Raw genomic sequence first — 13,897 nt, 5'->3', positions numbered from 1 at the left:
ATGAAGTACAGTACAGGGAGCGGTGGAGGGTCTGAGGGCCATCGGGAGTTTGTCTAGAAGAGGTGATGAGGGAGCTGGGTTTTGAAAGATGAAAGATCTTCACAGATGGGAGGAGGGGATTCCAGGCAAAGGGACTAGCTTGCAGAAAACATGGTGGTATAAAAAAATACGTTTGCCATTTTTATATGGTTGGAATTGAAAATGTTTTGTGCTCAAATTTTTCAACTTAAATTTCCATAATGTGTGTTGAGAATCAAGTGGCTCTCTAACTCATTCCATGAATATTCAGAAAGGAAAGAGAGAAACTAACATTATTGAGCACCCACGAGACCCTTGGCTAGGTTACTTCATATGCATTATCTCATTTAACTTCCACAAGTTTTCCAGAGAAGTGTATTCCCATTTTAAAGATGGGGAAGCTGAGTCTCATTTACATTAAATAAGTGAGGTGTGGCCACACAACCACTACATGATAAAGCCTGAATTTGAACCTAAAGTTTTTACTTTCAAATACAATACCCTTAAAACAACATTGCAGTTACCACTGATTCTTAGAATTCGGGCTCAGCATGGAACACAATCTGCAGTGGTTTTTATGCCCTGGAAAGAAGTTTGGGAAAACAATTGGTTTTTCACTGCCATGGCTGACCTTCCCTCTATCACTTTACCAATTTATGACCTTAGTTTTTTACCTATTTATCCCAGATCCTATTGTGCTTATATTACAAATTAATAATAAAAATAAGGAACTACCTGATTTAATTCTTTCAGTGACCAAAGACCATTTAAAAAGAAATGGTATAGGGAAACGACTGTCATTTTTGAAACTTCCAATCCTCTCTCTTGCTGTAGTAGCAGTTAGATGCCTCAGAAATGTCCTCCACAGTATGGTACTGGCACAAAAACAGAAATATAGATCAGTGGAGCAGGATAGAAAGTCAAGAGATAAACCCACACACATATGGTCACCTTATTTTTGATAAAGGAGGCAAGAATATACAGTAGAGAAAAGACAGGCTCTTCAGTGAGTGGTGCTGGGAAAACTGGACAGCTACATATAAAAGAATGAAATTAGAACACTCCCTAACACCATACACAAAAATAAACTCAAAATGGATTAAAGCCCTAAATGTAAGGCCAGACACTATAAAACTCTTAGAGGAGAACATAGGCAGAACACTCTGACATAAATCACAGCAAGATCCTTTTTGACCCACCTCCTAGAGAAATGGAAATAAAAACAAAAATAAACAAATAGGACCTAATGAAACTTAAAAGCTTTTGCACAGCGAAGGAAACCATAAACAAGACGAAAAGACAACCCTCAGAATGGGAGAAAATATTTGCAAATGAAGCAACTGACAAAGGATTAATCTCCAAAATTTACAAGCACCTCATGCAGCTCAATAACAAAAAAACAAACAACCCAATCCAAAAATGGGTAGAAGACCTAAACAGACATTTCTCCAAAGAAGATACGCAGATTGCCAACAAACACATGAAAGAATGCTCAACATCACTAATCATTAGAGAAATGCAAATCAAAACTACAATGAGGTATCACCTCACACCGGTCAGAATGGCCATCCTCAAAAAATCTACAAACAATAAATGCTGGAGAGGGTGTGGAGAAAAGGGAACCCTTTTGCACGGTTGGTGGGAATGTAAATTGTTACAGCCACTATGGAGAACAGTATGGAGGTTCCTTAAAAAACTAAAAATAGAACTACCATACGACCCAGCAGTCCCACTACTGGGCATATACCCTGAGAAAACCATAATTCAAAAAGAGTCATGTATCACAGTGTTCATTGCAGCTCTATCTACAACAGCCAGGACATGGAAGCAACCTAAGTGTCCATCATCGGATGATTGGATAAATAAGATGTGGCACATACATACAATGGAATATTACTCAGCCATATAAAGAAACGAAATTGAGTTATTTGTAGTGAGGTGGATGGACCTAGAGTCTGTCATACAGAGTGAAGTAAGTCAGAAAGAGAAAAACAAGTATCATATATTAACACATATATGTGGAATCTAAAAAAAAAAAGAAATGGTTCTGAAGAACCTAGGGGCAGGACAGGAATCAAGATGCACACATAGAGAATGGACTTGAGGACACAGGGAGGGGGAAGGGTAAGCTGGGACGAAGTGAGAGAGTGGCATGGACATATATATACTACCAAATGTAAAATAGATAGCTAGTGAGAAGCAGCCGCATAGCACAGGGAGATCAGCTTGGTGCTTTGTGACCACCTAGATGGGTGGGATAGGGAGGGTGGGAAGGAGACGCAAGAGGGAGGAGATATGGGGACATATGTATAAGTATAGCTGATTCACTCTGTTATAAAGCAGAAACTAACACACCATTGTAAAGCAATTATACTCTAATAAAGATGTTAAAAAAAAAGAAAAGAAATGTCCTCCAGTTGTCACCCTGAAGTATGGGGCCAGACTCTCAGGATTGGAAAGTGACCACTGTGTTTTAGAGTGAGCACATATTATTTTAATATTTTTAAGGTGTTAGAAGAGCAACAGAAGCCTTTATAAATGTTTAGAACTGATTTCTACCTTTGTTATTGTTGATTTTTGTAGCCTACAAATATGCCTTTCACACATGCATATTGATCGAAAGTTAACGCTTATTTATAGATGTCTTTAAGCGATTCAGCACGGTGCTTTGCCGAGAACTGATTGGATGAGTAAAAACCCGGCATATCAAAGTATGTACATTTCGAAAGAAAAGTACTTCATGTCCACATTGGAAGCAATAAATTATTTTCCCCTTTTATTTTTTGCATTCATAATTAAATCTTTCCAAAGCTAGAAAGTAGCCAGACCACTAACAATATTTGTATCATGTTCTGGGGCTTAGATGGTTCAACCTGACTTGAAATGGAGACCATTTGTTCTAAATTGATTTCAATGCCAAGCCAATAGGTCAGTCCTTAATGATGAAGATGCCATTCCAGCCCAGCCTCTGGTGGATAAGCCAAAATTAATTAACTCAAGTCCCATAGTATAGAAAACAGATGCTTCTCTCATGCTGCAGAAATAAATGCTTTGTGTGTGGATGTGTTCTGTTTTATTCAAAGAATAACAAGTTAGAAGTTAAAATTGTAAGTTTTTCACAGTTGAGCCAGCCTTTAGTAGTGATGACAGAAGCATGAATTTATATAACAAATTCCAGCAAGAGCATGGAAAAATGAATTATCCCCTATATCTCTTACTTTGGCTCCAGGCCAGGCCTAGGAGATTTAGTTTTAAATCTGGACTGATCCAAGTGCTGATCCATTCCAGAGCAGACCTAGGAGTTCCAGAACAACACCAAGGTTATTTCTAATCTATAGGATCCCTGGAGACGCCTCCCAGAAGTGTACATCTGCATCATATGTTTGGATTCAGTTCTTTGGCCAGCTTGCAAATGGCTTAAGATTAGATTGTTCTCTGGAGGTATGTTGTTAGGTGCACTGTTTATCTGGTCATCCATCTAAACATTCATTCAGAATTACAATACTTGCTTTTCCTCAATTGTGGCAGGCTAAAGGTAGCATAATAACTGCATGGTTCTGATCTCTTTTCAGAATTAATGGCTGTTTGATAAGATAAAGATGTTACCATCTAGTAGTACAACTCCAAATTCAGTAAACAGAAGTCTTTCATCTGATAATGTCTGGTATTTTTCTCTTCTGAATAAATGTGAAATAATCCATGTTTGGCTTTCCTTTCTGTTAGACTGAAAATGATGAGAATGGCCAAGCAGAAAACTTTTCCATGGACCCACAGTTGGAGAGGCAAGTGGAGACCATTCGCAACCTCGTAGACTCCTACATGTCTATTATCAACAAATGTATCCGAGACCTAATTCCAAAAACGATAATGCATCTTATGATCAATAATGTAAGTGATTATAAACTGTCTCATTTTAACCTCTAACCCATCCTAGTGTGGAAATTGCTCACATTCTCTTCAGCTTCTTTGTGATATTTTCTGGATGGTTGAAATACCTATCACCTAGGCTTATCATTTTCCATTACAAGTGGTAAGTGACTGACGAGTGGAAGAGAACTTAAGAAAGAAAACATAAAACTTCTAGATACAGTACAGTGGTATTCCCTATTGGCTGTCTCCTCTAGAAGGGTGTGAATTTGCTTACAATAAAGCAGAGCAAAAATACTCTAGTCAGTGTATAAATTAGTTGCAAAGCCAGCAATAAAACCAGATACGCTGGCTCCTAGACTTTGAGATTAAAGGCAAAAGATATTTATTCTCTTCTGCATACACACACATACTGAATATGGTAATATGATTATTTTCACCTTCTAAAAACTATGGAATGCTATTTTAACATGGGAAAGGGCTTTTTGCCCTGTGCCCTTGGCTACAAAGTCAGTTACCTTTTCTTTTCTAAGGTAAAGATGAAAGAGCCACGGATCTCAAAGTGCCTGCGAGACTAGCCATCTGTTGATCTATATTGCATAGAATCTCTCCCTTTTCATGGTTATTTTTATAGCAGTCAGAAAATGATACTTAAATTACATGGTCTGGTTTGGTCCTTTTGTTAGCTACTTTGTTAAAGTGTAAATAACATCACAATTTGTTTGAGAACTTATCTTTTAGATAAGATAGGCTATAATGAGGTGTTTTATAGCAGGCTTTTCTGACTCTTGAAAAGTGAGACACCAACGATTTTATTCCTAGTTATCTTCTAAGGACACCTTCTTATTTAAATCAATGATATATTATGAGCATTTGCTTGTAACAAATAAAAATTAGATGGTAAAGTACTGAAAAGAGCCCCACACTAGAATTTAGGAGAAACCTGGATTCTATGCTTGGCTCTGCTACAGACTCTGTTAACCTAAGACAAATCCTTAACTTATTTCTACCTATTTCCTCCATATGTGAAATATGAATCATAGAAAAAGTACCTGGCTTAGGGATTTGTTCCACAAGATAGTATATATGGAAGTACTATGAAAAGTATAATTGTAAGAAACTAATATGGCTGCCTACTTAAGAATTGTAAATAGCCATTATCCATATATAAAGATTCCTTTCAAAATTCTAAGTATGACAATCCGTTTGTTATTCATGATCTATGAGTTTCTTGACTTTAAGAAGCCCCAAACGGTCACGGGAGCAATCTTGTTTTTAACTCACTCTGTTTTTGTACACATTCCGTGTATTCAAACAAGGTTAGTAGGATGCTTTGATGCATCAGCAGGTAAGCAATGTATTGCAAATATATTGGAAACTATAAATTATATACTTAAGCTTGGTCAATGGCCTGCTGTGTGACCTGAAGCGAATCATTTGGCCCCTCTGATCTGAACTCAGTCACTGCTAAAACTACACTAAGAACCCTGAACTACCCCACAGAGTTGTCAGAGAACATCATAAGTATGACTATATGCCATTTTGAAAAATATAAAGTCCTAAGCAAATAGTCTATTTTTTAAATTACCCTCTTAACTTCACTTAAATGAGTTCAGGTTGTTTTGCCTGTGGAATCCAGGCACTTGCTTATTTAAACATTTTCCTGATTAAGTATCATTTATCTTTTCACTGTTTTACTGAGAGTCATTAGTGCTGCCATCAGTTCAAACGCTGCCCTGCTCTGCACTATATTATATCATCAGCACAGGAAATAGCACTTCCTGTCTACAGCTGTGAGGAGTGGCTTGACATAAATTAGTTAAAAGGAAAAAAAAAAACCTGTTGCAGATCTAACCTACTTTCACCTTCTCAAGAAACACACACACACACACACACACACACACACACACACACACACACACAGAAACGTGAGGGTAATTGCCCTCACTCCTCACTGGTGCGCTCACTTGCTTCATGAAATGGCGAAAGCCCCACCTACAGGGTATTATCCATGGAAGTAAAGTTCTGCTAATTGTCTCCAGGGAGACCTCACATAAGAGTCATGAGAAAGAAGACTTCAATTAAGATCTGATCTCCAAGGTCAAACCTTGAAGTAGAGATTAATAGGAATAAGGAGAAAGCAAAAACATTATGTAATGCTGGATTCTTATGAAGTTATGGTTATCTTTGTTTGAATTTAGCTTTTCATATCTACCAGAAAATAGTTTTACACATCTAGGATGACTGCTTTTCTTTGAGTATTATTTTATCCACTTTTTTACTATACATGTAAGAGTATATAGTTATATATATATATTTTAAATCTATATATGTAATTATGTATATGTAAAAATACAAATCCCTTTTTAAAAATGTACTCATATTCTCATGGCATTTTATTGTACAGAACGTCTGAGCCCTTTTTGTTCATTCCAGAAGAATTTGTTCATTCCTGTTGAGTACAGGAACAGAAACACAGTGAACACCCAGCACTGTGTCATGCATATGTGTTGACTTTTTTTTTTAAAGTGAAGAGATCTTCAAGTGAGAGAATTAATCATAGAATCACAACAAGAAAACACATACTTTGACTCCTTATTCTGAATTCCATCCACTTAACCCTGCTGTTTCTACAAATGGTTGTGGGTGAGAAAGCTAGCTGTTCCTCCAGAACCAATAAATGCCTAAAGCCGGGTCCTCTATTTGTTGACTATCACTATTGAAAATGGTGCTGTGGCCCTTCCTCTTTGAAATGGGAGTGACTACTCTGCCTTCTGAAAAAGAATATGTTCCAGCCAACTTTCATAAAGTTCAGAATTTGGTGGGCAGTTTCCTTTGAAAGTTTACATTAAGCGTTCTGCCACTCAAGTCTCCATATGGAATTGTTTAAGAAATTTAAAGCCAGCAATAAATGCCTCCCCTCAGACATACTGTAAGCCTTTGTCTATTGAAATGCAGCAGCTGTTTCATTGCTTAAACATACCAGGTAACAGCAGCGCAAAGAAATAGCAAGCTTACGACAGGCGGTTGTTCTAGACAGGCTACAGGCAAAGAAACAGAGTTTTGTTCGGTACATTAAAGAAAACACACATATAGTGCCCCACAGCAAGCATATTTTGATGGCCTCTTCTCTGTAGCTCACACCACCAGAAGTTCTCCATCAGAAAATCAAGAAAGTGGATCCAGTTTTATTCGAAAAGTATTACTGGCTAAGGGGCACACAATTCTGTGTTTCAACAGAATAGCCACCTGCTGGGTACTCATGATTTTGTGCAGTTTCCAAATGAAGAAATTGAGGCCCCAAGAGGTTTAAGTGACTCGCCCAGAGGGTTCATTTTACTTGAAGATTTAATTAGGGTTTGTTTGAATATGAGAAACAATGTTTTGTATCTTAACTAGTAAGTAATTTAAAACATTGTTCCTCATATTCAAACAAACCCAGCTAATACAAAATAGAATGTAAAGTTTTTTTATGAAACATTTTAAGAACCAAACATGAAACCTAGAGGCATTTCACACTTGGAGCCTGTGCCCCTGGACCCCTGGAGGTCCAGGTTCACTCTCCTTGGCCATTGATACTTTGGTGGAAAATTAGTAACATGTGCCCTAGTTTCAAAACTTACTGTAACTTTAATGTGTGTGAAGTAGAGTGTTATTTTAAATGTTCATTATTTGAGGGAAAAGTACATCTTAAATGCCAGAGCACTGATTTGTTTCCACGGGTCAAGAATTCTGCATCCTGCTCAAGAAACAGATCCTGACTAGGACCCAGAAGCCCCACTCTTTCTCCCCCTCCCCTATCACTCCCCACCAAGGGTAACACTCCTGCTTTCTTACACTGTAGATGAGTTCTAACTGTTCTTGAACTTTGGAATCATACAGTACGTACTTTTTTGTGCATCTATCTTCTTTTCTCGACCTTTGTGAGTCAAAGGATGTTACTTTTTTTTTTTTTTTAAAGAAGGAAAACTTCGTTGGTCTTTAGCAAAATGAAAACCCTCGGAAATGTAAAGCAGCCTTAAGCGGAAATGAGAGAATTGTGAGATCTCAAAGAATCACAAAATTCTACCCAAGTCCGTCTCTAAAACTAAACAAAATTAAACTTCTCAATTAAATTTTTATGTGCGTATTCACATGAATGAGAGTTATCACTGTCCCATTCTGTAGTTCCTCCTGTCTCAAAACAGATTTTAAGGAAATGGTCTCCTTAGTAAACTGAATTGTATGAAAACTCTATAAATGCCTCTCCTATTTGTGAAGGCTTTAAAATGGTTGTAGTAATAAAGACAAAGTTACAGATCCAAAAATACTGCAGGTTGCTAGAGAAGGGTTAAAGTAAGAAAGAGAGGAAAACATGTGGAACGTTTTTAATGACCTCACATTCCTTTACACTGAGCAGAACGACATGGTGCAGTAATGCCTGTTTATCTAGCCTGTAGAGTTTGAACTGGAATGAGGTTTTGTGTGTGAGAATTTTTTGGTGAACCACACAAAGATGTATAGGTTATAAGGTGTTATAATTAAAGGCATAAATATTATTTCAAATCTCACATCCAAGTATAATTAGTTTATGTCATGTTCTGTGAGGTATTTTCTAAATGCTATCATGTAAAATGGATCCACTTGCCCTCCAATTGTGCAGAATCCTTGGTTTAAATATTTGTACCATTGACATACAAACTGCTCAGAAAGTCCCTGAAGTGTCTGGAAACTCCCCGAAGTCCCCCACCTTTGTTCCAATTGTAGCATTAGAAAGTGAGGCTAGCAGGAGGGGAAGAGTCTTTCTAGAAGTTTTCTTAAGTGCAAAATAAAATGTTAACTTATGCTTTATGTTGAACTATGTCACTTGATGCCAGCACTGTTGCACTAACCTCCTACCCCTTCATACCTAACGCCAAGTTAGACTATATACTGTAAAAAGAACAGCTTTTGTCGATGGAGCACTGACTAAATGCTGGGCATCATGCTAGGCAATTTATATTCACTCTTTCACTGAATCCTTGTACCAACTCTTTTTTTTTTTTTCCTTCCACCAACTCTTGAGGCAGCTCCTACCTTTAACCTCATTTTACAGATCAGGAATCTGAAACTCAAAGAGGTTAAATTATTTGTCCAAGAACAATAAGTGTTAGAGCTAGGACTCAAATTCAGAGCTGTCTGATTCCAAAGAATATGCCCGTAACCACTGTGCTATATTGCCATTTTCTCTCATGCTAAAATTATTCATATTATTTCGGAACATTGCCAAATCTGTTGGATAGTAGGCAACTATCCAACTATCCATCTATGTTACAGTTTTAGTGTGTAACATTTTGATGTGGAAGAGTTGATTCAAGGCAGATCTTTGATCAAAATGCTGAAGCAGGCTCTTACTATTTTATTTTGTGGTTTGTTTGACAGTTGCTTCTTAATTCAGATCTGCTTTAAATCTATTCTTGGAAGAATCTTCTTTTAAATTGTGTTTAATAGATTCTAAGTGATACTCCAGGAAGATGTAAAGCTTCAAAAGAGCTTAACCCAACTGATGGTCAATGCCAGGAAACTTGTCTGGTTTTGAGTTTGGAGTTGCATCATCTCTCCAAGTGGATACACACACCTCACAGTGGAAGATTTGTGCAAGCGTGCATGACTTCTTGGGTACCTGCAAGTGTGTCTGGCAGTAAATAAATCTTCAAGGAGGGGAATGAAGTATTTCTTAAGCCAAATTTACTATCTTCTCTAAATCTGACTTTCTTTGACTTCCCCTCACCCAAACCTCAATGCTTGAGGTGTCTTTGTTCCTTTCTTTGTTGCCCTTCACATCCAAACAGCACCAAGTCCTGTTGGTTTTTCCTTTATAATGTCATTTATATCTGCCCATATTTTCTATGCCACTTACTAAATGAAACCCTTATCATCTCATAAATGATCTGCAATGGCCTTCTGACAGATTTATCTCTACTACCACACTTGCAAATTATTTTCCAATCACAGCCAGATTGATTTTCCTAAAACTCTCTTTTATTATTTCACTTACTTGTTTTAAAAGCCTTCCATGACTTCCCGTTGCCAAGTGGATAAAGTTCAAGCACTTTTCCTTGATATTCAAGGCCTTGACACCTGGCCCAGGGTTATCTGGCCAAATTTACCTTCCACAGCTATCACACATAAACCTTCCCTTCCACCAGACAGTTGCCCAAATACATCTTGTGTATTAGATTGCTTCCACATTTAAATCACTCCTGGTTTACAGAATATGTGCAGAGAACACTTTTTATTTCACCACAACAAAGCTGTGATTTAGCTGAATTTTCGGATTAGTAGAATTATCTACATGGTTTGATACCTTTAAAAAATAGTGAAGCTATGTGTTTTAGAGTCTTGTCATCTCTGAGTTACAAATGTAACTACAACCCAGGAATTTTGAGCATCTGACAGGTGTTCTGTTGTCTGCTTGAATTAGTAGCAATTAAATATACTGGACTTTGGCCTTTCTTAGAGCCAGTGACTCCAGATAAGCACTAGCTTTCTCATTTAACAGAGAAACTGAAAAATCCAAGTTGCTTTATTTTTCTAGGCTTAAGTTAATTGGCATACATGTGCACCACACTAAAATAATGATGCTTAAACATAAATTATCTTTTCTAAGCACTCAAAGTTAGGCAAGGGGGTTAATGGAAAGAGCACTGGACTTCAAGTCAGAAGATTTGGGGTTCAACTTAATGTGTGACTTTGGGCAAGTTACTTAAACTCTCTGAAGTCCATTCAGTTCCTTCATCTGTAAAACTGGGATAATAATATACATTTCATAAGTATGCAGTGAGAATTTAAATCAGATAACTTGTAAAGGCACATTGGATTTCATTGATTCTCACATTCACTTTTTTCACATTTAACATTTCTAACATGAAGATGCATGTTATACTCAATGACATCTTGGCATTCTGTTGTAGTTTAGTTGATGGTGTTTTTTCTTTCTTAGTGGCACATAAAAGACTGGTGTGTCTTAAAATCAGTGGTGCCTTAGACTTGATGAAATATAATGATTGGTTCTCTCTCCCTCAGGGCTACACAATATATGCATCCTCTCCATTCTCATCCTGCCACAAAATGCCCCTCCCCTAAGACTCATACGAATTTTTCATATTTTAGTTTGTTTTCATATATCTGTTAACTATGGAACCTTATGTCAGTCCTCATCACTGTTAAGCTCTAGAAAGCAGAGAATATATCACTTTTTTTTTGTAAATCAACTTGCATAATTATATACAATTCTGTATTTAATAAATACTCACTTATTGGTGCTAATTCCACTTTTGAAACAACACTGAAACCTGGGGTCTTAATAGTATTCCAGTGATTTTGGTAAAAGCTAGGTAAAGGGCTGGGAATACCAAGGAAGGAATAACTTGTGTTATTACATAGGTTTCTGTGTGTCACTGTTTCCTGTTGAAAATACCACTGCTTATCTCCTGATACCTTCCCTTGTCTATATATAAGCCAAGCAGCCTCAGACAACATTGCAGAAATGCTTGTACAGCCAACAGGCCCTGTTCTGGCGATGGTGAGGTTTGGCCCTCTTTTCAACTAATCTATGTTTTTCTTTACTGTCAACAGCCATAAAACTGAGAGGAAAACTATTATTGGCATTGGAAGGATAATGAAGAAAATAAGCGTAAATAGATGCACAATGCATCCCTTTTCCCAGAGTGGACTTTTGTGGCCTTTGTCCACAGGCTATGAACCAGTTTATCATTCAGTCACTCATTCATTCCCATTTTTTACTTTTCTGTGGTGACCTGGCAGGTTAAAGATTTCATAAATTCTGAGCTCCTAGCACAGTTATATTCTTCAGAGGACCAAAATACTCTGATGGAGGAATCTGCGGAACAGGCTCAGCGCCGGGATGAGATGCTTCGAATGTACCAAGCCCTTAAAGAAGCCCTCGTGGTCATCGGTGACATCAACACATCCACGACGTTCACGCCCGCACCGCCGCCAGTGGACGACTCCTGGATCCAGCATTCCCGCAGGTAGGAAGATGGCTCCACATCACCGGAGGCCTCCCAGCTTGTCCAGTGTCATTTTCTGAATGTGCTTCCCTAAACCAGTATGAACCTAAAGAAAAAAGAGGAAAAAAGATATTTAAGTCCAGGAGCGAGAGAGAAGGTCAGATGATCCCAACCGCTTTCAAAATCAAGCACAAAATCGTTGGAAACGCCTCATAGATTAACTGTGTGGTTTCCTTTACTTATAGAACTACTTGTTAGATCTGTGGGAAAGAACTACAGGACAGAGCTGCCAAGTAAACTATGAAAAGCCTAACAAACTTTTTATCTTAGGTATTGGCATATCCCAATGATCTGTACTGTTCTAGGGTGTGATGGCTTAGGAGTGAATATGATTTGAACCTAGTACATTTTTAGAGCGTGTCAAATTCAGAACCGGGCAGATCCATCTCCTGACCCTAAACATGGTCCTAAAGTAAATCGCTTGAGGAAATTGGATCCTAAAGATTACAGGTGGGGAATTTTGAAGTGTGTCCATATTTCATTGGAGATCAAAGAAGCCTAACTAAAAGAATTGTGGGCTGACTTACATGATAACTTCTTTTTGAAAGGGCTATTTTATCTTGAAGATTATGAGTTTGGAGGAACTAAGGTGATTGGCAGTGGAAAGAATCAGAACATGTGAAATTCCTTAAAAATTTATTGACTTAAATAACTGTGTTACACATAATTTAAAAAAAAACTTTGCACTTAAAAAAAAATCAAGCACAATATATCCTTACATTGGAACGTTATACAGCCATTAAAAAGAGTAAGTTCTTTAAGTAGTGGAATGAAAACACAGGCCAGTTAATGTGAAGCTTTAAAAAAAAATGTTAAGTTGTAGAACATTGTGTACAAAAAAGCAATGTATGTATATATATATATATATATAGAGAGAGAGAGAGAGAGAGAGAGGGAGAGAGAGGGAAGATATTGTAGAATATAGTTAAAAAGGATACCCGGGCAAAGATGTTGGTTGTCTCCACAGAGCAAGGGGGGAGAGGAGGGAAACTTTCTTTTCACTATTTACCCTTCTATTACCGTTTAACATCCCTAACACGTGTCTGAGTTAGTCAGAAAATACTTTTTAAAAAGCAGTTATAAAATATTTTTTAAGGATGAATTCCAACGGAGAGGAGGATGGGCAAACTGCTGTCGGTCTCTGCCCCCAGGTCCCCGCCTCCAAGCCCCACCCAGCGGAGACCTACGCTGAGCGCGCCCCTCCCGCGGCCCACGTCCGGCCGCGGGCCCGCACCCGCCATCCCCTCCCCGGGACCCCACTCGGCAGCGCCTCCAGTGCCCTTCCGGCCTGGCCCATTGCCTCCTTTCCCCAACAGCAGCGACTCGTTCGGGGCGCCTCCACAGGTTCCGTCTCGGCCCACCAGGGCCCCTCCGAGCGTCCCAAGGTGAGTGTTCTGCGCGAGGCCGAAAGCAGGGCCATGCTCATCGGTTCTCTTCTCATAGCCTGACAGACAAAATTGATTTGGAAAAGAAAATGGTAAAGATTCTGTCATACACGTTTTCAGCTTTCCCTCCGGAAGGGGGATCATGGGAAGATTGCTGAGCCTGTGACACCATTTAGAAACCAGTATATGGCCTAAACCTCTCCTTTCTCAACTGGCACAAACTAAATGGGACCAAAGAAACCTGGGTCCAGATGAATGACGTTTTGGCAGCTGGTTGTAGAATTTGACGGAGACCTTTGAAATGAAAGAGTCGTGGCTGGGTTGCTGCAAGCTGTGTGCTCCCTAGGTCACAAGAGCATCACCAGCTAAGGCCTGGCCTTCTCTATTACCAGAGGAATTCTAGAAAACCACTGACTTCAAGGAATATTATCCATCTGCCCTCTGAACTTTGACCCTTAAACCCAATATTATTAACTTTAATGTAGGCTGAGTAAAAATCTGGCTGGTTAATCTGTGATTGTTTTTTAAAAAGCTATGCATAGAAATTTTAATACAGACGTATAATTGCTGTGTGCA

General features: G+C 38.4%; 1 protein-coding gene and 1 non-coding gene across 6 annotated transcripts in view; both read left to right on the top strand.

Annotated features, from left to right (window-relative positions):
- Nucleotides 1-13,897, top strand: part of DNM3 (dynamin 3) — a 571,656-nt gene that overhangs the window by 528,588 nt on the left and 29,171 nt on the right. For all 5 annotated transcript variants that reach the window (XM_027086312.1, XM_027086311.1, XM_027086315.1 and 2 more), the window contains 3 exons: nucleotides 3,742-3,906; nucleotides 11,671-11,897; nucleotides 13,088-13,321. In XM_027086312.1, coding sequence (XP_026942113.1) covers nucleotides 3,742-3,906; nucleotides 11,671-11,897; nucleotides 13,088-13,321 — 626 coding nt within the window. The remainder of the gene's footprint in view (nucleotides 1-3,741; nucleotides 3,907-11,670; nucleotides 11,898-13,087; nucleotides 13,322-13,897) is intronic.
- Nucleotides 12,028-12,162, top strand: LOC113609312 (small nucleolar RNA SNORA18). Its single transcript, XR_003428595.1, has one exon. It is a non-coding gene; the product is annotated as a small nucleolar RNA SNORA18 (small nucleolar RNA).

This window comes from Aethalodelphis obliquidens, unplaced genomic scaffold, assembly GCF_003676395.1.
Source record: "Aethalodelphis obliquidens isolate GAN/ISIS:26980383/991018 unplaced genomic scaffold, ASM367639v1 scaffold55, whole genome shotgun sequence".
Lineage (NCBI taxonomy): Eukaryota > Metazoa > Chordata > Mammalia > Artiodactyla > Delphinidae > Aethalodelphis > Aethalodelphis obliquidens.
The sequence above is the reverse complement of the archived record's forward strand: the minus strand, read 5'-3'. Positions and strand labels throughout refer to the sequence as shown.